Genomic DNA, 23,795 nt, shown 5'->3' with positions numbered 1-23,795 from the left:
TAACATGAGCAGATTAACTAAAAAGTCTATAGTTGCCCTATAATTTAACTGAGGAGTTGTAATATCAGATGCAGTGGATTTTGGTGGAGTAATAAGGCCTACTTGTTAGCATTTATTGCTCTTTAATTTTTCTCACCTTGAACACCAGTTTTTACTTGGGACAAAAGACATTAAGAGTATAATTCAGTTAACACTTGAAATATCCAGCAGATAGAGAATCTTCTGAAAGGTCCTGCATATTCTTTCCAGCCATCTGAGTTAATAAGTGACCACTATTCTTCTGGAGATAGATGCTCATGAACTGTGTGGAGCTATAATAAATGCAGAACAGTTTTTTTTAAATTCCACACTTAAAGACCTAAAAATCACGTAAGTGTGGAAAACAAACAAACAAACAAACGAACCAAAAGGTGTCATAACAATCCTCAGAAATATACATCTTCAGAGTTGGGCATAGTGGTATATACCTATAATCCTAGCACTCAGCAGGCTAAGGCAGGAGGACCGAGACTTAGAGGCCAGCATAACCACCCCCCCTCAAAAAAAAAAAAAAAAGAAGGGAGGGAGGAAAGGATTGATTATACATCTTCATATAGAATTTGCTGAAAATTATGCATTTTATGATAGATTTATTTAGTAGTTTTGTCTTTGATCTTTAAATAAAAAAACCACAATTTTTTGAGACCAAAGAATTTTAAGCATAAAATAATGTAATAATTTTGATCCAGTGTGTGGAGCAGTCATCTAATTTTCATTGAAGAGAGAGCAGAGAACCATATAATAGGTTCTTATATGTAATCAATAGCTTTCTGTGAATCCCAAGTTGCATATAGTCTCAGTCTGTGCCATTCTCAGTCCCTATACCACATGACTGCTAATAGCATTAGAAGCAGAACTTTATAGTACTTTTGCAGATTGAAAATTTGGTCTCTCTGGACACAAAGCAGATACTTTTTGGCATTAGCAGATATCAGAGTCAATAAAATTAAGTCTTTATGTTTTTATGCACATTTGGTTCAGAGTAATCAACATAATGTGCCATGTTCCCAGGACAATATTAATCTTCATTCCATGAAGATTAATACTGCTCAGGGGTGAAGGTGGCCAATGGGAGCGAGAGACTGGAGAATGGATGCTACTGGTGCTTGTTATCATAATGACCTAGGAGCAGTGTGTGGCACGGCAGGGCACCAGGGTGGCTTCTGTTGTGAATACATCACAGCCAGAATGAGAAGACGATGGTATCAACATGAGGCAGGATAGATAGGGAAAATGAGGCATGAGAAACAGCTGCCAGGAATTCAGAGATAAAGACTGGATTAATACATGGCTTGATTAAAAGCACACAGGCACTATTTTCCTTGCTTCAAGCCTTATACCTCTCAACAAGCTACAATATTTAGTGAAAAAAAGTTGGGCGCGGGGGGCAGCTCTCTCCCTCTGATCTTGCCCACTTGCCCCAAAATAATTAGTGCACTCTGAGAACTGAGCAAGGGTATCTTAAAGAAAGGTACTTATCCTCTGGAAAACACCTGGCTAAATGATTCCTCTAGGTCCAAGAAATGTTTACAAAGATGACACCTATTTTAAAGGGAGCATCCTTTGAAGTCCCTGGGCCCAAACACTGTTACACTGATAAAAGTGTAACAGCAAGAATGATTAAATACCTCAGATGTCAGAACAGAGGGGAGTACTCTTCCTAAAATAAATTCAAGCCAAACTCCAACCCACTTTTTCACCATAAATACCCCTAAGGTTGGAGCACTCACTGCACCTATTATCAAATGTGCCCGCACCCATGTCTGGGTTGTATGCTATGTTTCTATCTTTCCTTGCTTTGCTTTACTAATAAACTTTCTTGGTCTCTATCTCCATGGGTCCTGAAGTCCTTTTTTGAGACAACATCACGAATGTGGTACCCAAGGGCCAAGTGGAGTCCTCTTCCTGTTAGAGACCTCCTCCCTGAAGTGTCACCAGTTCTAGTAGCAAACATATCTGGAGACCCTAAATGAGTCATGGGAGGACATGATTGTTCTAAATGATTTTTATCTGCACACAAAAAAACCAGTAATGGTAATCATAGCATTCATTGTTTCCTATGGGCCAAGAGGTGTGTTAAATTTTCTCCCTACATGACTTTCACACCAATCCTTGGTGCATATTGATTGTCACATTCCCCATTTTACAAAGGAGGAACTGCACCTTACAGCATCTCAATACTGCTGAGGTCCCACTGCCGCGGAAATAAAAGCATGAGCCACAATCCAGGTCTGCCCCCACACATCCAGGCAAACCAGGCCGGGTATATTCACATTCTGACATTGCACTTTGCTTTAGAAAAGCCATCTAATGCTATCTCTCTTGTCAAGGAGAATAATCACAGTGAGCCATGCTGAAAATATGTCTAAATCTCACTTCTCTCTTTTTTTTCTGGGTAAACTTATCATTATATTATTTAAAATTAATCATTATATTTTTAAAAATTGGGAGTAAACAGATGACCCAAGTCAAGGCCAGAAACAAATTAAAGCTGTAGTCCACTTAGGTTTCTACATAAAGTCATTTGGATGCAAAACTTCTTGAACCTTTCATGGCAGGGGCCCAGGTATGCAACCTTTTGGTTTGTACATTTAAGTATCCATCAATTTTAACTCAAAAATCAAATTTTTCTGCCTCTTCAGAGATCCACAGACTGGGTTTCCAGCAAGGGAGCAGGATAAAACAGCTTTACTACTTCTTCTTCCTCCATCTTAGGGCATTTCAGCCCTTTGTAGCTCATCTCTCTTGGGTGAGGCTTAAAACAATCCTAAGATTGAGATTATAAACTTGACTGTGCTGCGTGTCACGTTTTATAACAGGTTCAAGGTTGGCATTCAGTCAATCATCCTGCCTGCAAGTCTATAATACTATTCATAGAAAGAGAGAAAGGAGTATGGATAAGGTGTTATACCAAGATATCTGTCATATAATGACAGCAGTTCTTATTTCTAAGACATGTGTATCAGGTAGAATCTTAACTCCATGAGAGCAAAACCACCATTAACTCTGCTTGGCTCACCTCAGAGCCACGAACTTTGGTGTCAGGTTTAATCTAAAGGTGAAATGGATATACTGACACTCTGCTATGGGCAAACCCACAAAAAGCCAGTCACAAAACAGAGGTGAGGGCCTCTACCTCCTGTTTATTTAAGCTATTCCACATAGGCCAAGAAATTCTGCAATACTCAGATAGCTGAACCACCCCCACGCAGCATTCCTTAACGGCAACTCCTCTACCAGCAGGAGTCCTAAGAGAAGACCTTCGCTGTGAGATCTGCCAGAAATCATACACCTGCAGGAACATTTTTACAAGAAGCCATTTCTCATTCTCACTTCCATCGTTACATTCAGATAAACTGTAAGATCCTTTTCTAAACCATTATGCCCCTCCCCCTGCAGATTAAAGAGAATAGGCCATTGAAGACTAATCTGTAATGGAAGCTGCAGGAATGAAAGATTACTTATGTACAGAAGTCATCTGCCCTCTGGCCAAGAATGTGCCACGGTTTCCCAGCCAGGAGGGCTCTGTGCCTGAGGTCTTCATAATTTTCGCCAAGAGCTTCCCAAGAATAAATACAGATGTGTGAAAGCACCAATGAGGCCCATGTTTAATAGGTCATAAACACTGAGTTACCAGCTCACAGACTCAAGCAATCATGGCTGGTCTGATGAAGTCAGGTGGCCTTTTGGGAAGAAGTCACTGATTGGTGAGTATAAAGCTCTGCTGCCCACTTTAAACTGCTGACTGTGGTGAACACTAGGAAGGAAATGGGTGGGGAGTCCTTTCATTGGGCACCCTTGGACACATGAATTTTTACCTATTGTGTAATGGAAGCAACAGCAAATCACAACAAAGAGCAAATGTTTCAGGATTGCAAGCTCTGGTCTAGTTCCTTATACCCTAAGTAACCTGTCTCCTGTAAAGCTGCAGAGCCTCAAGAATAAACCATGGTACAATACACAAAACTGGAAAGTAAAAGCTATCCAGGCTCCAGGGGGAAACCTTCTTTTTTCTTCTTTTTTTTGGCGGGGAGGGATAGGGTAGGGGGGATTGAACAGGGTCTAGCACATGCTAGGCAAGTACTCTATCACCAAGCTACAGCCCCAGCCCTTGATTTATTTTGAGACAATGTCTCACTATATAGCCCAGGCTGGCCTCGAACTCGTGATCCTTTTATTTCCAATTCCCAAGTGCTAAGATTATAGCTGTGCACTAAGAGCTGTGGCTAATGAGAGAACTTTATTGTGAAACAAAAAATAAATAAAAATAGGGTGGCTCACAGTTCTAATCTGCAGGCCTCATCTGTCCGAGGTACTCTTTCTGGAAAGTTTTTTTCCTTGTCCTGCACAGACAGAAAGCCAGACTATAGCTACTGGAGTGGGTCAACATCCAGAAAGACCAGGGAACCAAAGGCTCTTTAGCTGGAAAAGAGTCTGACTTTTAGGGCAGCCCCTCAAAACCCTAACACTGCAGCTTAGCTGTTGGGCCAGGGACAAAGGCCCTTAGATTCCCCTCAGGCCTGAGTCACTCTGCAGTGACCAGCAGCAGGTGATGCCTTAAAGACAAATAGAACATCATTCCTTTAAGCTCCTGCTGTGAATTTTACATTAGGCTCTCCACATTTATATTCCATTGTTTTAATAAAGAGTATAAATCATGTCCCATCCCCAAGTGAAAAAGTGACTTTCTCTTTTAATTAATTATCCTGATGCCCAGAAGACTAGCTGTTGGAACCACAGGGTCACAATTCTGGCACAAGTTACTTGTGTTTCAAACCTTGACTTCAGGAATGACTAAGTCTGAAATGCATAACCAGCCTTAGGAACGCTGGGCTCAAATGTCCAAGAGTGGCAAGCAGACGGAGTTGTTTGATGAGAACTGTTCAGCTGGCTCCTGCATGCTCTCAGCCTCTGTTCTTCCCAGCAGCAAGGCCAACTGAAAGCGCTTACTGTGCTCAAAAACAACCAGGTCACTGCCATGAGGCCTGTAACTAAAGATTGGAAAGCAGGAAACATTTGCAACTCAATGTTTTTTTCTGAACTGTTCTCAAAATAGGTTGTTCATTTTTTTTAAATATCTCTGGACACGATAAATGTTGCCATCCACAGCTTCCTACTATAAGAATGTACAACCTAGCACAAACCAAAGACTGAGGCCTGAGAAATTTTGCCACTTGCTCATTTATCCTTGGGAAAGCAATCTAGCCACTTTTCCCATGCTGCTTGCTGCTCCATGAGGCTCTCAGGGTTTCTGAAAAGGCCCCGGTTCTGTACAGCAGCTCCGCTCTGCAAGGCACACGCACTGGCTCTTGCTTCCAGGCTGCCTGACTAATACCCAGGCCACTCACAGAGAAGCAAGCCTTCTAATCAAGAATGTTCAGTTTCAGTGAGCCAGCTGTCTCTTAAAGTAGAGCTCATAATCTTCTGCCGTAAGGTGCGTGGCATTGCGCACACAGAGCTTTGCTTTCACCGCTGTGGACAGGCAGATCCAGTAAAAGGCAGGCCTGCTTCTCACTGTCTGGATGCTACCGTTTGTGGTAGAAAGTCATGTATCTGTCCCTGCTTTTAAGGGTAATCACTAAAAATCAGTGTTGGAAGGAGCAGAAGGCAAAGGGAGATAACATTTAATGGAAGGTTCCAGCTGTATGGCTTTACATTATTTTCCTTCCCAAATGTAACATTTTCCATGACTGTTGTTTAGAAAACCAGATGTGTTACATTTTTTCCCTTTTCCAAAGCATTTGGATGCACACATGGGACAGGTCTGATTGATAACATCTCTTTTAGAAATAATAAACTTACTAGATTTGAAAGAATTATTCAAAAAGTAACGTTGTAGTTTCTAACAAATCACTGCTGGAAAATTTACTCCATGATCTAAAATCTCCCCATGGACACTGGCAAAATGACACACTTCCTAATGACTGTGAGTAAAGACTCCTTTCAAAGTATAATCTCCTTCCTGAGGCACATTATTTAGGGAGAGAGAGGGGGCTGGGACGTATATAGAAAGCTGCCATTTAGATGTGCATGTCTGATCTGTACATGAAGAGAAAGCTTGGGGGAAATCAAGTGTCCCCTTAGCCTACACTCAGAACATTACTGCTCCTCCTCATCTGCATCTGGGCCAGAGTCCTGACGACAACCTTTTCCCACGTGACCCACGGGACCCTGGGTGGAGGGGGCTCGTGAGAGAGGTACAGCAGCTGCAGAGTCCCGCACAGAGGGAGTGTGCCAACATGCCTGTAGCTGAGAGGCTAGCCACACCCATGTCCAGCCCTCACCCCAACACACAGGGCATCCCTCAGGTGGGGGCTTTACGCTTCATTGTAGGAGGTCTCTGAGAAGCAGAGCAGGTCAGAGGGACTCAGAAGTCCCTGCAAGAAAGCTTTCATACAGGGTCCTTTCGGGATCTCAGTTTTTCAAGTCTATTATAGCTGCCATTTTATATAAAACAGCAAAGAAAAATGTTCTTTATCAAGCGGATCTTTTAGTCTATTAAGCAGAATCTAGTTCTGTGCTGCTTGATGACACTAATTATTACATAGGAACACTGAAATTCCACCTTACTCTATACATGCTTTGATTTTTCCAAGGTGTTATCAAATATTTTTATTTGGGGCATTATGTTTCAACTGGCTAAAGAGAACCTGAAATACTTTATACATATTGGGAATTTAAATAAAAAGTACTTGTTCTTACTGCCTAATAAACTAAATCAGTGATGCTGGCAATAGGCTTTCGGCTAAATATCAACATAAAAGCCTGTCAGCTCTTGTTCTGTGTGCTGTGAGCACTGCATTCTTCATTTACTCTTATATGGAAGAATGACCAACCATAATGCTAAGCATACTGGGGTTTGAACTGGACACTTTGTGCTTGCAAGGCAGGCGCTCTACCTCTGGAGGCACACCTCAGCCTCAACCATAGTTCTGTAGAGTATTTTTTTCCTTCTGAAATAAGTTTTCTGGGTTCAAGGGGGACATAATAAATCTACTCTTACTAATTATATGAATAAACCAAATGAGTTCATGGGTTGATATTAACATAAAAGATGGAATGAAGTGATTTCTAGCAAAAATCTAGCATCACAAACAGTAACTGGTAGCCAGAGTCAGGTAGAGGACTATTATGTGACTGGGAACACCACAAACATGGCTCGGGAGCCTCCTCTACTGGGGTGGACAAAATGATGTAGATCTAGGTACCCACCTGCCTATTGAGTTGTCCCCCATCTGCTGTCTGCAGCCGCGAACCATGGTCACCAATCTGCACTGGGCTGTGTGGGGAATGCTCCCCCATCAGAAAGTCACAGCCTTGGTCACCATCATCTCCGTCTGGTCCATCTGCCTGATGACCCCCCTGGACTTCTAGCTCACCAAGCCCAGGGAGGGCTTCTGGATGCTCACTCTGAAACCAGCAACAAACGATGATCATAGTGTGTCCTTTTGTGATTTTTTTTTCTTTCTTTTTTTTTTTAGACAGGGTCTGGCTATGTAGCCATGCTGGCCTCAACCTCCTAGGCTCAAGCAATCCTCTCAACTTAGCCTCCTTAGTACCTGGAACTACAGGCAGCATAATCTTTATTTTTTGAGAACAGCTATCCACCGTAAGGAGTATCAAATCTTTTCCTTGTCAGTCTTTGCCATTTCCCTCATTTAAATAGCGTAAGGTAAGGCTAGATTTATTAGAAAAGGCTAATGAGAAACGTTAGTTCTTAGGAAGGAATGAGTATTGCTTACAGCTTCAGCTTTATAAATTGGAGGAGGAGGAATTCCAGAGTACTGATCGACAGGAAATCTTACAACCTTTTCTAGGCTTGGCTTAAAGATGGTTTTTGAATTAATTTTTAAAAGACTTTCTTCACCCAGAGGAAAGTGCATCACCATTCTCAGGATAACTTAAAATCATGTACACTGTTCACTAGAGTGAAAAGCAGACAGCAGGGCCTTGGGAACTCAAAGGAAACCAGCTGTTCACAATGCCTTGAAGCAGCCAACTGGGCAGCCTGGGTGCAGATGCACAGAATATGCACAACAGAGATTCAAGCCCTACGCTCACCAGGGAACAAGTCTGCGGAGCTAGAGGTCACTGTGACTTCACAACAGGAAGTCAGTAAGAAAGCAAAAAAGTCTTTTCTGTTGCTGTTTTCAATCTGGGACTTCATACACAATGGGAAGAACACAAACAAACTTCTTAAGTGACAAAGTAACTAGTGTGAGGCTTAGGAGAGAAGAGACCCTTAATGAACAAGCATACCAGGTATGGTTGTGCCTGCCTATAATCCCAGCTACTTGGCAGGCGGAAGCAGAAGGATAGAAAGCTGGAGGACAGCCACGCAAAGTTAGTGACTCTATCTCAAAAACAAATGAAAAATCCAAAGGACTGGACATATAGCTTAAGTGGCAGAGCACTTGCTGGGTTCAATCCCCGTGTCATGGCTTTAATCTGGGAACATAAACTGAAATGGAAAAAGAGGGCAAACATTTTAGAACCAAATTTTATAAACCAGCAAGGTGAATGAGATGGTAAAGGACCTCAGGTTGATAAATTCAACGAGTTAATAAAACAACAAAAGGAGATGACAACGATCAGAATGGAGTTACAGTCCAGGATACTCTTTGAAACCAGTACAACATGGAATTATGGAATTCTTGGCTTCGTGTAGACCTGGACAGGCCACTGCATTTCCATGCTTGGATTGAAATTGACAAAATAACAGGACATGACTTTGGGTACACGGTGGAGGGGAGGGGGCAGCAATGTCTAGGGTGAGGAACAAAACAGATGCAAATAAAATGAAATCTACAGGCAGCGTTACCTCAGTGAAATCCTCTCCTCCCTCCTCCATCTGCTTCCCTTGCCGCCAGTGTTTGAGCAGCCACCTGAGTTTGACGTAGAAGAGGAAAATGTTCTGCTTCAAGGACCGGAGCTCCTGCTGCAGCAGGTTCTTCTCATCACTCCAGGTTCGTTCATGGAGGGTGTTCTGCAAAGCCAGGCTGTGCATCTCCAGTTCTTTCCACCTCAAGGCGTAGAGGTGTTCCTCCTCCATCTTGAACAGAAGCAAAGAGGAAGTGTGACATGCAGCTGTTCCAATTTGCTGCCCAAACACAACCAAGGGTCTCTGCAAACTGCCATACTGTCTAGACCATGTTGCACTGAGGGTGCAAAGCACAGAAGCCCCCATAAGCTTTGGGTGATTAATGACTTGAAGTGCTTACTGTGTAGAAAACCTTGAGTTCTGTGATTGAGAAGCAAGAGCTATTTAAGAGGAAGCTACTTTTCACTGTCACTCTCTCTTGGTAGTGTTAGATGTCTCTAAACCTCCTTGGGAAAATTGTTTCCTGGGTGTTCAGCTTATGGCTGACTCAGGTACCATTCAAGTAGATCTCACTTCCCTTCTATGCCTGTGCATGTCATAGGGTATATTAGAACGGCAGAGAGGAAAAGAAGTAAAAATCCATCTTTTTTACTTTTTCAGCACCCTGGCTTTCACAGCCCTGACTGAGAGCACTGAGCCAATGGAAGGTCCACCAAGAGCCATCCAGCCAGGCAGCTGGGCAAGAAGAAATTCTTTCCAAGCATGCAGGACTTGACTACATACAACATGAGTAAAAAGAAGTAATGGGATAACCTACTTTCACGTTTAAGACAATTTTCCTATTAGATATGCATGCCTCTTAGGGAAATTAAAAAGTTCCTGCATTTTTATCTTTTTGTTGTTGATCTTCTGAGCTCAAGTGATCCTCCTGCTTCAGCCTCCTAAGTGGCTGGGACTACAGGCATGCCACCATGCCCAAGCTAAGTCCCTATTTGTTAAACACCTGTCTGGCACTCTTCCAAGCAATTACCAATTATTATATATCAATATATAATATTATAATTATATAATAATAATTATTATATAATTATTATAATATTATAAGCAAAGGATGCAAATAAATTCTAATTTTGCAGATCTGGGCACAAGAGCAATCTCTATAGTAGCTTAAGGGATACATGAGATCAAAGGTTTCCACATCAGAGACCTATATGACAGTTAGAATGGCCTTATCATTACTACCAGCTGTCCTCTTATGCCAAAAGCCAAGGCGGTGATTCCTTCCCCTAAAATACTAGAGTAATTCTCAGGAACCCTGGAATGGGACTATGGTTTCCTGTGGGGGACACCAAGATGGCTGATGTGCTCCACGGAGGCCAGTCCTGAATAACAAGGTAGCTCTGGGAAGGTCCCCAAGTGCTGTCCTAACACAGGCTCCACAATGTATCTCAGGCTGAAAAGACAGAAAACGGTGATTTTATTCACCACCTCAGCAGCCTTCTGAGTTCTGCTATTGGTTGTCCTCTGTACACACCGGTATGGTCCAGAGTGGGGGGCAACCTGGTACCCTGGAAATCCAGTTTCTGAAGCTCCTGCCTTGCTTTCTTGCTCAGCCACCAGCTCCCAGGAGGAAAGCTTCAGCTTCCTCAGGGGCACCATGAAAACAACACAAGCTGTGTCTGTGGAAAAGCATTGAGACTCAGGTACCATACCTCATGCCCTTCTCTGCAGCACCCTGTTCAGGCCCTCCTGGCCCGCTCTACTCTCTCCCACTGTTCAGGCCTCCAAGTGCCTCCCAAATCTCAGAACTTGGTCCTCTGCCCCCTGGAGACTTTAAGGGACACTTTCTCTGCTTTTTATTATTATTGTTGTTGTTCTACTGGGGTACACTGTGACAGTTACAAAAGTTCTGACAATATATCACAAATATATTCACCCCTTCCCTTCATTTCTGAATAAGCCTGGAGGACAACTTCTCCCCACCTCTAAGGCTCTTCATCCAACACACTCCTTCCTCGAGAACCTGAGTGTCATACCTGGGACCCTGCCACGATGCTCACAGCATCTCCAGTGACAAATCCCCTTTCAAGCCACTTTTGGTGCCATGCCAAATAAAAATTTTAATTAGGAATTTATCTCTCATATAACATGGAATTATTTTCCTCTACTAATGATATGTGAAAGTTGACCCGTAAGTAAGCGAAGTACTTGACACACACACCTCACAGGAGTGGACAGCAGAGAACACTGAGAAGCTGGTCTTCAGCTCTGCCCTCCAGGTCTCCAAGGTGCAGCAGATGCTCCCTTAGTCTATCTGTGGCCCACTCAGCTGAACATGGCTTTGGTCTCCATGAGGCATAAGCATATAGTACATATTTCTTGCCAAAATAAAGTCCTGGATACACTGGGCACTTCATTTTGCACAGTGTATGCATTTTATAACATCAGGTACATCACTCAAGATCAACTGCTTTATTGTTTGGTTGTACTGGGCTTTGAACTCAAGGCCTCCGTAGGCAGATACTCTACCACTTGAGTTACTCCCCTATCCCTTTCTACTTTAGATACTTTTCAAGTAGGATCTCTGCCTGGGCTGCCTGAACTGCAATCCTCCTATTTATGCCTCCCAATAGCTATAATGACAGGTGTGTGACACCATGCTCAGTTTATTGATTCAGACAGGGTCTTGCTTTTTGCCCGCCTCCTCAACTTCTTTGTTTCATTTCAAACATACTGCTATCTTCCAAGAACAAACATAAAGGGAGAATAACAAGTTACAGCAATTCTGAGCTAGGTCGGTGGTCTCAATCAGATCTACAGAGACTCACTGTCCCTGGGAGGTCTGAAGCTAGCAGTGCTGCATGTGGGAATCCCTTCTACTGCCCTTCTAATTCTGGGAAAGAACTGGTGGACATTAGCCTGTAACAGGTTATACTAAGATAGCTAGGAGTTAATCAGGCCACAGCTCAACTTTTGGCAGTTCTTCAAGACAACAGTATATGTTTCCATCAGAAAATTCACTTAACGTTGACTAGGGTGACAGATACTTCCTGCATTGTTGCAGCTGAGGCCTTGTTTTATGACACTTTGCTGGCTGGCACTGCTGCAGGAAAAGTTAGACTAGACATAGGAAGACTCTTCCTGAGACCACAACGTGAATCCACTCTTTCATCTTATCTGACGTTTTGTTTTCTGTAGTTTGTTATCTGCAGTCCAACACAGTCCAAAAATATTAAATAAAAAAATCCCCCAAATAGGCAGTTCTTAAGTTTTTATTGTGGTTTTGTTTGTTTGTTAAGACAGGTGTCACTATGTAGCCCAGGCTAGACTTGAACTCGCAATTCTCGTTTCTCTACCTCCCAAGTGCTGGGATTACAGGTGTGTATCACCACATCAGCCATTAAGTTTTAAATAGCGTTTACTAAAGCATATTGTTATAATCCATTTATTTTATGATTATTGATGTCATTCTTTTACTGTACCTAATTTATAAGTTAAATGTTATCACAGGTGTGCATATATGAAAAAAACACAGTTCATACAAGCTTCAGTACTATTTGTAGTTTCAGGTACCTGTGAAACTACCTGAACACATCCCTCATAGATGGTGGGGAGACACACAACTGTACTAAAAAGTGTCCTACAGAGTAGAAAGGTGGACGGTTGTCTTTATAGGCCATATGGATGCCCTGCCCATATGGGTATGGGTCTTGGAGTCTATACACAATAGGCAGCATTCTTTAAAAAGCGCATCATGCATTTCTCCTGAGGGGCTCTGCAGTCAAGAATCAGTCCAGCTGAAATGTGTGCAACATATTTACCTTATGGATCTTGTTTGTAAATGTCTCTGTCTCCTCTTGATGCAGTCTGGCCGCCTGTGCGAGCTGAACCTGTAGTTCTTCTATCGATACACTCTGCTCAGGTAAAACAGGGGGGCCCCTGAGCTGATCAGTGGATAAAGGAAGGGGTTTAGTGGAAACAAGAACTCTGCCTGACGTAGTGACACAGGACAGACATGTGCACACGCCGAGACACACACAGGGATACAGCACGGGGGGGGGGGGCTGCAGCAGTGGAGTGACTGCGGCAACCTCCTCTGGGCTTCTCACAGGACAGCCCCATGCTTCGGGTTCCATGGCTACCTGTGTGGCTTGGCAATGGGCAACTCCTCCTATCTTTCACTTCTGACCTAGGTATAAGTGGGAGCCTACCTTCTGAACTTCAGCCACCGCAACTACCAAAAACCAACTCCAGAAAAGGAAGCCCAGCTACATGAGAGGGTCCTTGCCAAAAAGGAGGCTTGGAAACATGCTACAAGTGGGAGCACCTGAGTTAACAGTGGCCACCTATCAGACAGGCTCTTAGACTCACTTCTCAAATCAGATGGGCTCTTTCTAGGTTGCACAATTAACCTGTTCATACACTTGCCTTAAGGGATTTTCCTGCCCACCAGCATGCCTTCCTTTAATCCCAGCAGTGTGGATCTGGGTGCTTGATGTTCGTGGGGTAGGGCTCCTTCCATGATAGATGCCCACACTCAAGTCTCTTAGTGACACTTGTTGCCCCAGAGAAACCACACAAAGACCTGCTCATTATACTTCAGGCTAAAAGAGGTCGAGGAATTAATATTAGTATTTTTATTGGCAAAGCTATCTTTTATGTCCAAATGGCACAAGTTCCTGAGTTTAAACACCAGTACTGCCAAACAAAACAAAATTTTTAAAAAAAGAAAAAGAAAAAAAGAAGGTAGGTAGAGAAAATCTGAGACACTGAGATTTGTCAACTTTGGGATAAAATTTTGAAAGCAAATTCACCCAATTTTAAGAAACTCGAGAACATTAAAATGTTTGATTGCTAGCTATTAGAGATTACTATTATAATCTTTTATATATAGGTCCTCTTTGAAAGGAGGCATTTCTCTATACATAGAGTTTAGAATGTGCCTCCACGTTTTTGTGTTTTCAAAGGCAGCAGCAATAAGATGTAAATTTCTGTCCTTGGAGGTTCCTGGACCAAGCTGGTAACATCAGTTCAAAGCCTGACCCTGAAAGAGACCTTCTGCTTCAACCCAGAGCCCATGCTGGATAAGCAAGTGTCCTGTTGCCTACCTTCTCCCTTCTGCCTGGCAACCAGTAGACAAATATTTCTCTTGTTTATTAATGTCTTTCCCTGTGCTTCTGGGCCCAAGGTCCTGCCTCCTGTTCCTTTGGAGACACTAAAACCCAAGGCTCCTAGTTACCAATTTTGGCAACTCTTCTTCTCATCTACCCACCTAATGGCCAGATACTATTCTCATTTCCAATTCTGAAACAAATTCCAAGTCTTGAAGATTTCCCTAACTGTCCCGGCAACTCAGATATAAAATGAAAGGATGTTTTACATTTTGTTCAACAGGTACTAATTGGGCACTTAAAGTGCCAGGTACTGTCCACAGCACTGGAGTCACAGCAGTAAATGAAGCTGCCAAACCCTGCCCTTGGGGCACTGCCCTTCTGCAGTTCAGGTGTTTTCCATAGGAATGTTTTCAGGGGGTCTGGGCTTCCAGTTGCCAGTCTTACTTTCCAGTTACACATGGCTTTAAAACCTTACAATGCAAAGACCCTCCATATTTTAATGCATTAGGTACTAGCCAAAAGATTTATATTGTTAGACATTAAACATATGCCCTAATGGAGCTTTTGTTTAAGAAAAACAAAAGCCTATTAATTCAGTTTCTATATGCAGGTTGAGTATCCCTTACCCAAAATGCTTGGGACCATCCAGGTATCTGTGGCTCACGCCTATAATCCTAGCTATTTGGGAAGCTAAGATTCGAAGCCAGCCTGTTCAAATACTTCGAGACCCATTCTCCAAAATAACCAAAGCAAAATGGTCTAGAGGTGTGGTTCAAGTGGTAGATCCAGTGCCTAATTTACAAGTTCAAAGCCCAGAGTTTAAAAAAAAAAACAGTTCTAACCAAAAAAACAAAAAATGCACGGGACCAGAAAAGTTTCAGATTTCAGACTCTTGGATTTTGGAATATTTACATATCCATAATGAGATACCTTGTGGGATGGGGCACAAATCTAAACACAAAATTCACTTATATTTTACATACACTTTATACACATTGACTGGAGGTAACTTCATGCATGTTTGAATAATTCTGTGCATGAATGTTCATGGAGTAGAATTTTCTGCTTATGGAGTCATGTGAGTGCTCAAAAAGTTTTGGTTATTGGAGAATTTTGGATTTCAGAATAGGGATGCTCAATTTGCATGACTTTAAACTATTTAGTTTGGCTTTAATCTTAATAAATGTTTAAATCATTATTTTGTACAAAGAGATAAGCCTCATACTTCAGCATCATTTGATTTAAAATGTGCCCTTCTGTTTGAGCCAAACACCTTTGAGGGGTCACAGAAGAGGACCCTTGAGGTTCACCACATACATCTGTGTAGACCGTGCAACCCTGCAGAGCCAATGGATTTATCAGAGGCTTTGTTTTACTGGATTTTTACTTTTTTTAATGGGATATTAAAACTTTTATAGATAGCTGCTCCTAGCTGAGATGCCAACGTCACTCCAGTGTTACAAAGAATAAAATACAAACACACTATGGCAAAAGTTTTGGTCTAGTATGGTTCTACTGCCACAGAACTGTACAATCACATGCATTTAGGGTATGTTTTCACACGACAAATATATGTCCTCTAGAAAATTATCACCAAATTCCCAAAGGTTTGTTTCTAAAAGCCATCCTTCGATCACTTACCTATGGTTCTGATTAGACACCACTAATCCTCATCATCTTTCTACTGAGGCAGTTTTAAAAACAAATACCATGCCTCCTTGTTTCTGAGGCTGTCAAAACATTAATCTTGTCATCAAGACCACCCTTCTCCCTTATTAGCATTCTGAAAACCACTTCCTATATGCATCCCTCTATCCCAGAGGCTATGTCCCACACAGACTCACACACTAATTTTCTGAACATCTTCAGAGAATGTGGCTTATAAATTCTTTCCACACTTCATAGGACAATATCACTATCTAAATAAATTTAAAAGAAAAAGAGAGAAGTGTTTCCCATTAGAAGTGTTTCAGTCTAATCTCTAGCAATACTACTTACATATAAGCACAATATGATACCTCCATCATCATGACTTCATTTCTGGTTAAGTTCATTTTGTCCTTGCCAGTTTTGCCACCACTTCTTTCAAACGTGGTATAAGAGGTCAACACATGTGCACGAATACTTGGCATAAACCACATGTACTTTTTACTGGGGCTGGTATTTCACAGCTGAAGCAAGAGGGATCGCAGATGCTCAATGTGCCTCCGTGATTAAAGGATAAAGGGAGGAGCAAGGGAGAAGAGCTCTTTGAGATTTCTGACCCAGAAACTCAATCCTCTGGGCACAGGCTTGGTTTCATTTATATGTGAAATCTGACCAGTGTCCATGCTTGGCCACTTCTCATTCAGAACTATTTTTAAGGTGCAGTGCACATTCCATACTCAATACTCTATATGCTGTGCTCCTAACAAATGTGACTCTCTCAGCACATTTAATGGGCAAAGTCAGGGAAGAGTCCGGGGTACAGTGTGAGTGAGCATCTTGCCAGTATCTACTGAGATGAATAGGCAACAGGAATACTTATTCTTCTGTCTGTTTTGTTTTTCTTGTTTTTTTCAGCAGTTAATTTTTGTGTACTTGCATTAATGGATTAACCGGTTAGTGGGTTCAGTTTTGCTCTGGCTGTGGCTGTTAAGAAAGCTGGGCTTGGATACACCTTTCTTTCTCTAGGTTCACTGAAGATGCACTTTTTGCCTTTTTCTTGGTCTTGGTGTTATTACTGTTGCCACTGGTACTATCAGTAGTAGTTGTAGTTTAAACCTGGCTAAAATGCCCCAAACTTCCAAAACAACAACTTGTGTGCTTTCCCCATTCCCAAATATGAAAATCCCTAAGGCCAAAAACACAGAAGGCATTTTACAAATGGAACTTGAGAAACCTATCCTTTTAGAAAACTTCTACTGAAATCAGGTTGTTTCTTCTTTTCTACTACTGCTGCTGGTGTATTACCAGCCTCCCCTCCAAACTCCCAGGAACTAAGGGCAAGTAGTTGGTTGGAGGACAAAGCCAGTGGTTATGTAAAGGGCAGTGTCAGAGGGAGCAAAGACCACCGCCAGCACCATATCTCCAGCTGCATGCTGGTCTCATTCTGGATCAAAGTGTCCGTATTTGGGGATTAGGGTGTGGCCCAGTAGCAGAGCACTTTCCTAGCATGAGCATGCACAAGGCCCTGGGTTCTACCAACAGCACCACGTACACAAAAAAGGGGTCCACGTACAGCTTTTCCTCAAGGACTCCGGAGTATATTGAGTCTTTAACACAGAGCGGTTTATTGGGTCAGTCTACCCCACCAACTCATGGAAGCTCTGTGTGGCATTTCCACGGTAGCCACACGGAAAAGCAACTACTGGTAGTAAACTCAGGGTATTTTCATTGAGAGACCTTTTCTGCTCCCTGGAATTGCCCACAATCCTTTAGCACAGTGTAATATTCGAAGACCAAGCTGGCAAGACTGTCACAGTAACATCTACACCTGAGACAGGCAGCTTCCCCCATCCAGGCCCCGTGAGGGACTGACATTCAGCTCTTCTAATAAAAGGAAGCACTATGGTTTCCTTTTTTATTTAAAAAAATTTTTTTGCTAAATAGAGTGTGTTTGCATACTTGAGTTTTCTCTCATTATTATTAGCCCTCCTTTTGACTATTACAGCATTCAGCTCATTTGTTCTGAGAATCCACATAAAACCACGTGAGGTAGACAGGGAAGTATTTCCACAGAAGCCCAGAGACTTGCTTGAGAAACCAAGCTAGCAATGGATATAGTTGGTAATGCCCTTGCTAGAAATAGCTTAGCACTATAGCCTTAACCGAAAGCTGGAAAATGGGTCTTCCTGAGGTTTCCATTGTGGAGATGGATCCCTAAAGCCATGTGAATCATACTTAATTGTGAGTTTGCAACTGCTGGAGCAATCAGCATTCTCAGATGAAGCCCTGTGCACAGTATGGGATGGCCAAGATGCTTCCTGGGAAGTTCCACAGAGGAACACCGTCTTGCCATTTTGGAATGAGTATATGCTCAAGTTGATATGGTCTTATAGGTGCTTAACTCTGTGTCCAAATATTGTGTTCAGGAAATGTTAAGCACGAAATAACAGATGCTCACTTTGGGTGGTCCTGACTGGAATGGCCATAGCACCCTGCCAGTCTCTGGCTGGTACATAAAAGCTTACTCCACAGGTAATGCTGAGACCCTGCTTGCTTCCTACTAGGCTGGCACCAGTGGGTGCCCAGCCTTTTGGTGTGTGAAGCATCTCCTGCCACACTGTCATGGGTCCACATTTACTTCCCTCTGGAACGTGGACCTGGGTGTCACCTTCTCAGGTGGATCTGGCCTCTCCAGATCACATAGGATGGTGGGAGAGCATGTAATGTTTCTCAACACTTTTTGCTTTTGCTCAAGCTTTTTAGAGGCAATTTTCATGTTCTTGTGTGCCTAGTCACAAGGGTAGAGATGTGACACACTCTCTTACAGGGCCAAGTGCCAAGGGTTTGGGGCTTTCCCCAAACCACAGCCATTTGGTCTCATCTGGGAGAGTCAGTGTCCCCATCATGGCCACCTCTGACAATGGCACTAGCAGTCTATCTTATCAGCACCACTCTGCATAGCTCTGGGCCTCCATTTCCTAATCACACAGTCTCACTTTTCTGCCCAGTGAGCTTCTGTTTGCTTTCAGCTGTGACAGTCCCCACTCCTCCCTCATTCCTGCCCTGGGGGAGCCGCTCCCATGCCTTGAAGTGGTAACAGCTGGACAGGGACTGAGAAACTCAGGCTCTTTAGAATCTTCATCAGTATCTCAGAAGTTATAATCCTTTTCTAGTGGAGAACCTGCCACTCTAGCAATGCCAATAACCTTGAATACCTGGCAGGGAGTCGGCCAGGTCCTGCTCCTGGGGAAGACCTTTGTGCTCTGGGTGGGGTGACGTGTTTCACAGCTCCCTTCTTACTAGATTGCAGACCACTATTTCAGCAATGCTGGGACCTGTGCAGGTGGCTGCAGCTGTGTGTAAATGGCATTACTGTGGCAACAGAGAGGGCTAAGGATGGTACAGGCAGGGAGCAGACATGCCTGATTCTGCCAACATGCCAGAGCTGCATCCCCAGAGACCTCAGGGTGGGTCACATGAGACACAGGCAATAAAGAACAGGAAAGACCCTGTTTGGTTTTCATCATCTTTTCTCTGCTATGGAACAGGAAACATTCACAAGTCAGTCCAGCATGTCTGGTCACACCTCCATGGGTACCTGGGGACACAAGCCTAGGGGTAGGGAAAAGAATGATGCTGCTATAAGGCATCAACTCCCAACCTGTGCATATTTTCCAGTAGTCATTACCTACAATGAATTTTGATTCCAGGAACTTCCACCTGCCTCCAGGTCCTCCTGCCATGTTCCCTATGGACCTTGTCCCAGCCACAGCAAAAAGGGGTAAAGGGGTAGAGGATAAAGTGAGGACTCACTGCCAGCTCACTCACCTCTAGTAGGTTGAAGCAGCTCTGGCCTCCCGGCCGCTGGTTCCCGACATCCCCAACATCCCCATCAGCCTGGCGGTGCAGCTCCCGCGTAGCTCGGAGGCGCAGGCCTTCTCGCTCATCCACTCGGTCCTGACTGAGCTGCCACTCCAGCTGGTCTCTCAGTTTGGACTGTTAGATGTATGGGAGGGATTCATTTTTTTTTTTTTAAGTTTTATTTTAAACAAGAAACAAAGGGCAAGCGGGTAAGGACAGATAAAGAGAACAAAAACAGACGACAAAAACAACTACCAGACAAAGAAAAGCATGAACAGGAAAACCAACTTAAACACAGTGGCAAAGGAAACCAACAAGAACGGAATCAAAATGAGGATGAGCAAAAGCATGGGCTGAAACATCTGAAAAGCAAAGAGGGAAGGGAAAGAGTGCAAAACACTGGTTATGAGGCACATGCAATGGGAGTGCATGAATCACGATTCACTGCAGGCACACTGCCCATGACAGACACGGAGAACAGGCTCTGCCTTCCTTACTTGTGGGTTGAGCAGCACAAGCCACAGTCCAGGGTGGCAGCTGGGCCATGCACCCAGGGCGATGCCTGGGAAAGCGGTCCTTATGAGGCTGCTCCATCTGCCTCGCCCTTGGCAGCAGGGAGGGGGCGGCAGGAGCAAGCCGGCAGGGGGATTTTCCATCAAAACAGCCTTCTCTCAGAACTGGGCTCCTCTCCCCCAGCCTGGCTTATCTTCCAGTAGGAGTGGGTGAGCCTGGGCGGCCTAGGGCCTTTCAAAACTGCATTGTGTCCCTTTGGGAAGAAACCCAAGCAGGGATTCAGGCGCTCGTTAGGAAGTCTGCTAACCATCCTGACTCTGGCAGGACTTGTATTGGTCTTAAAACTCCTCATTGCTTCTTCGTCGGGTGGCTGGTTGTTTGAGATACCAAGAAAGGAGCAAGGACGGGCTGCATCAGTCCCTAGAACCTCCACTGGGCTTAAGCCTTGACATGAGAGGGCCTCTAAGCTGCGAACAGCGGTGCAGTTAAAAATAAAAGGAAAACGGAGGAAGAAACAAGGAACTAAAAGCAAACTTAAAAAACAAAACAAAAAAAACAACCCAACCAAGAGAAAGGATTTGGTTGGTGTTGGAGGCTTTAGTACAATGCAGGTCTGAAATCATAACCAAGCAGCTGTGAGCAGTGTGAGCCCCAGAGCAGCAATGCCAGCAAGAAGGAGGAAGAGCAAGACGGAGCAGGGAGGCGATGCTGAGAGCCCCCTTACCTGCAAGTCTGGGCCCAGCTCCTTCCCTAGGTTCCCGATGGGGGAGTCCCGGGACACGGAGGTCACAGTGGAGAGGAAGCTAGATGACTCTGTAAGGTGGGGCAAGGGCGACAGTCCATCCCCAATCCGGGTCACCTGTTCCAGGAAACCCTGCAGCTCCTTCCTGAAGGCCTTCATCTTCAAGTTAATGGTCCCCAGCAGGTGGGGCTCATTCTGACCCACCTCACCCTCACCCTGGATGCCAGGCAAGGCCAAGCTGCTGCCTTGTAGTCCTGAGTCATGGATGAAGCCATCGGTGTCTGTGATGAGGCGCTCCACAGTCCGCTCAAGTCGCTGGGCCTCGTGTTTAATGGTCACCAGGCACTCGGTGTCTTCCTGGGCCCTTAGCAGCTCTGCTGGGCAAGGCTCACTTGCCTCTGAGGGCTTTCCACTCCCAAAGCCTGATGTTTTCTCGAACATGTCCTCAGAGTCACTCTCCCCACCCACTGGACCTTCTCGCTTGGGCTGAGACAGGCGGCCTTCCTCACCATCACTCTCCTTCTTGCCTGTGTCACTTTCAGCATCGCTGTCCCGGGGGCTTGGGGCATGCAGCCCCAAGTGGGCGGCCAGGTCACAGCGCTGGACATTGGATAGCAACACGCGGTTCTCATATTGCAACTTCAGCACCTTTCCACTCAGCTCACTGATCTGCAGCCTGGCAGACTTCAGCTCCTCCTGCAGGGGAGCCCCAGCCCCAGTGCCCTTACCCACGCTGTCCCCAAGCCACCCTGGTTCCTGCCGAGGCTCAAACTTGAACTTGCTCAGTTCGTGTGTCAATTGCCGGTTGTGGTCTTCGATCTCAGATATGGACCTCCGCAGCAACTCAGCCTCCTCTTCTACAAACTGCAGGTGTCGGCGGAGCTCCGTGGAAGACTCCAGGGAGTCCCCGAAGGGTGAGGTAGGAATGGTTGGCACATGGTCCCGGCCTGTGCCCTCTCGCTCATATTGGACCCGCATGTCTTCCATCTCTGCTTTGAGGCCTCGGTTCTCCACCTCGAGCTCCACGATCTTCCGGCCTAAGATATTGGCTTCCTCCTCCACCAACTTTAGCCGCAGCTTTAGTTCTGCCTCCCTGGTACTGGGGGGCCCACCGGCTTCTCCCGTGGGAAGGGGGCTGTCTACATCACCATAGAGGGACTTGTACTTTTGGAGCTCCTGCTCCAGCTCGTCCTTCTCCCTCCCCAGCTTGGCCATCTTTTTGCGCATCAGGGAGGCTTCCTCTTTGGCAAACTGCAGTTGGCATTTCAAATCGGCACTGTCATCCTGCCAGGAAGGAACAGCCCAGGAGAAGGGTTATTTGAAAATACCAAATGTTCATGTTTTTGATGATTCCCCTTGCACCTCGCCCCCAAAACACACACATAAACACAAAATACTGATTTCTCTGTCAGTGCTGTCAAGTTATGTGGAGAAGGGAGCCAAAACAAAGCAGTGGCAAGTCCAGAACCTTGATGGAAGGGGCCTAGGAAAGACCCTCTTTGTTGCTTTGTCATAGGAGACAAGAAACTGAAGAATTAGTTTAGGGAAAAACATGCACATGTTAGCCATCATACAGTTATGAATGAAAAAAATGAAATGAAACCCAACACCCACTGGTAACATGGTGACCCCTCGTGTCTCTGTGAATCCAACCTAGCTCATCACCAGCACTGACAGACACTAGAGCCTCTTGTTGAACAGTAGTGCTGCTGACAGGGTTCAGGGACCACACTCATCCCATGGTCACTCACTTCCTCTGGTACAGAACCCCTCATTCCAAGTGGGTGGCAACCTATAAGATATCCCAAGGATGGGGAAGTCAGGCAATGCCAAATCAGAGCCCAGATTTCCACTGATCAGCAATTCACCTCTGCCCCATGCTGTCTCCCTTTCCCCCAAGGCACTACAAGAATGACATGAGGATGAAATAACGAGATGATATGCATGAGAGAGTTTGCAGATTGAGGTGCTATGTCAGTACCATGCTCTAAAGGTCAGCACACATTGGCCACCACACACCTGGACATCTGGGCTACTCCCAACCTCTTGCCACGCAACAGCTACTTCAGAGCCTTCAGTGCTACTCCACTCCCTTTAATTGCTATGTTACAGGAGGAAATTAAACTCAAAGAGACCCAGAGTAAGGAGCTAAGTGTTGGATAGAGTCAAATGTTCACAGACCTGAGAAGTGGTTCTCTGCAGAATACCAGAGGATTCTAGAGGCTTCCCAAAGCAGGCTCTACCACTAATGGCCTGCACCACCCAGTGGAGGTCAAGAGGCTACTTGGTCTTATCTTGGCCTCATAAAGTTGCTCAATTATCCCCATTCAGTAAAAGGAACGACAACCCATTTCACAGATCAGTACTCTTTGATTGGCTATCAGAAATCCAAACGGCTGATTGATGGTGTGGGACAAAGGTATCAGCAAAGGCTTCGCCATCATATGGAGAAAATGTCAACAGCAGCTCTGAGACTCATCACACTGTGGGCCAGGCTGCAACCATGCTCAGGAACAAGTCTGCCCTCTAGGACAGAAGTGTTAACTCTAGCAGAGGATCACTGGTGCTCAAATGGTCTGGTAGGGTCAGCACAGTTTTCACCACCCCACCACCACCACTCACATTCTTCGCCATCTGGGAGAAGAATACCACCCTTGCCACCTTCCGGTTTTCCTCCTTCCCCCTGCCGTGACTTCGCCTCACCATGAACCCATGAAAGAAGAAATGAGTGACAGGGAAGACTTGGGAAAAATCCAAGTCCATACTGCATCCAGTGCTATGTGGAGTACATGCCCTGGTGCTCTTCATGCACCCTACGAGTGGCGACACTCCCACAGCTCTCCACCAAGAGCAGGATAAAACCAGTCCTGCCGGGTTTGGGGTCAAACATGCTGCTCAGAGTCTTAGCTCTGCCCCCTACCACTCAGGGACTTGGGTGATCTGCAGAGGTCTGGTGATTCTATCTCTTTCTGCCTTCAGCAGAGTCCACAAGGCCATTATGAAGGTCACAGAAATAATGCACAGCAAAGTGCATTCACAGATCACCCTATCCTAGTGT

At 44.7% G+C, this 23,795-nt stretch overlaps 1 protein-coding gene across 14 annotated transcripts in view; it reads right to left on the bottom strand.

Annotated features, from left to right (window-relative positions):
- Positions 1-23,795, bottom strand: part of Mtcl1 (microtubule crosslinking factor 1) — a 123,468-nt gene that overhangs the window by 25,861 nt on the left and 73,812 nt on the right. For 9 of the 14 annotated variants that reach the window (XM_074070329.1, XM_074070330.1, XM_074070335.1 and 6 more), the window contains 5 exons: positions 20,720-22,021; positions 19,450-19,617; positions 12,682-12,804; positions 8,861-9,091; positions 7,252-7,449 (listed from right to left, as the gene is read on the bottom strand). In XM_074070329.1, the coding sequence (XP_073926430.1) occupies positions 7,252-7,449; positions 8,861-9,091; positions 12,682-12,804; positions 19,450-19,617; positions 20,720-22,021 (2,022 nt within the window). The remainder of the gene's footprint in view (positions 1-7,251; positions 7,450-8,860; positions 9,092-12,681; positions 12,805-19,449; positions 19,618-20,719; positions 22,022-23,795) is intronic. The other 5 variants (XM_074070333.1, XM_074070337.1, XM_020185983.2 and 2 more) reach the window with 2 other exon arrangements.

The sequence above is a fragment of the Castor canadensis genome, chromosome 4, assembly GCF_047511655.1.
Source record: "Castor canadensis chromosome 4, mCasCan1.hap1v2, whole genome shotgun sequence".
NCBI classification, from domain to species: domain Eukaryota; kingdom Metazoa; phylum Chordata; class Mammalia; order Rodentia; family Castoridae; genus Castor; species Castor canadensis.
The sequence above is the reverse complement of the archived record's forward strand: the minus strand, read 5'-3'. Positions and strand labels throughout refer to the sequence as shown.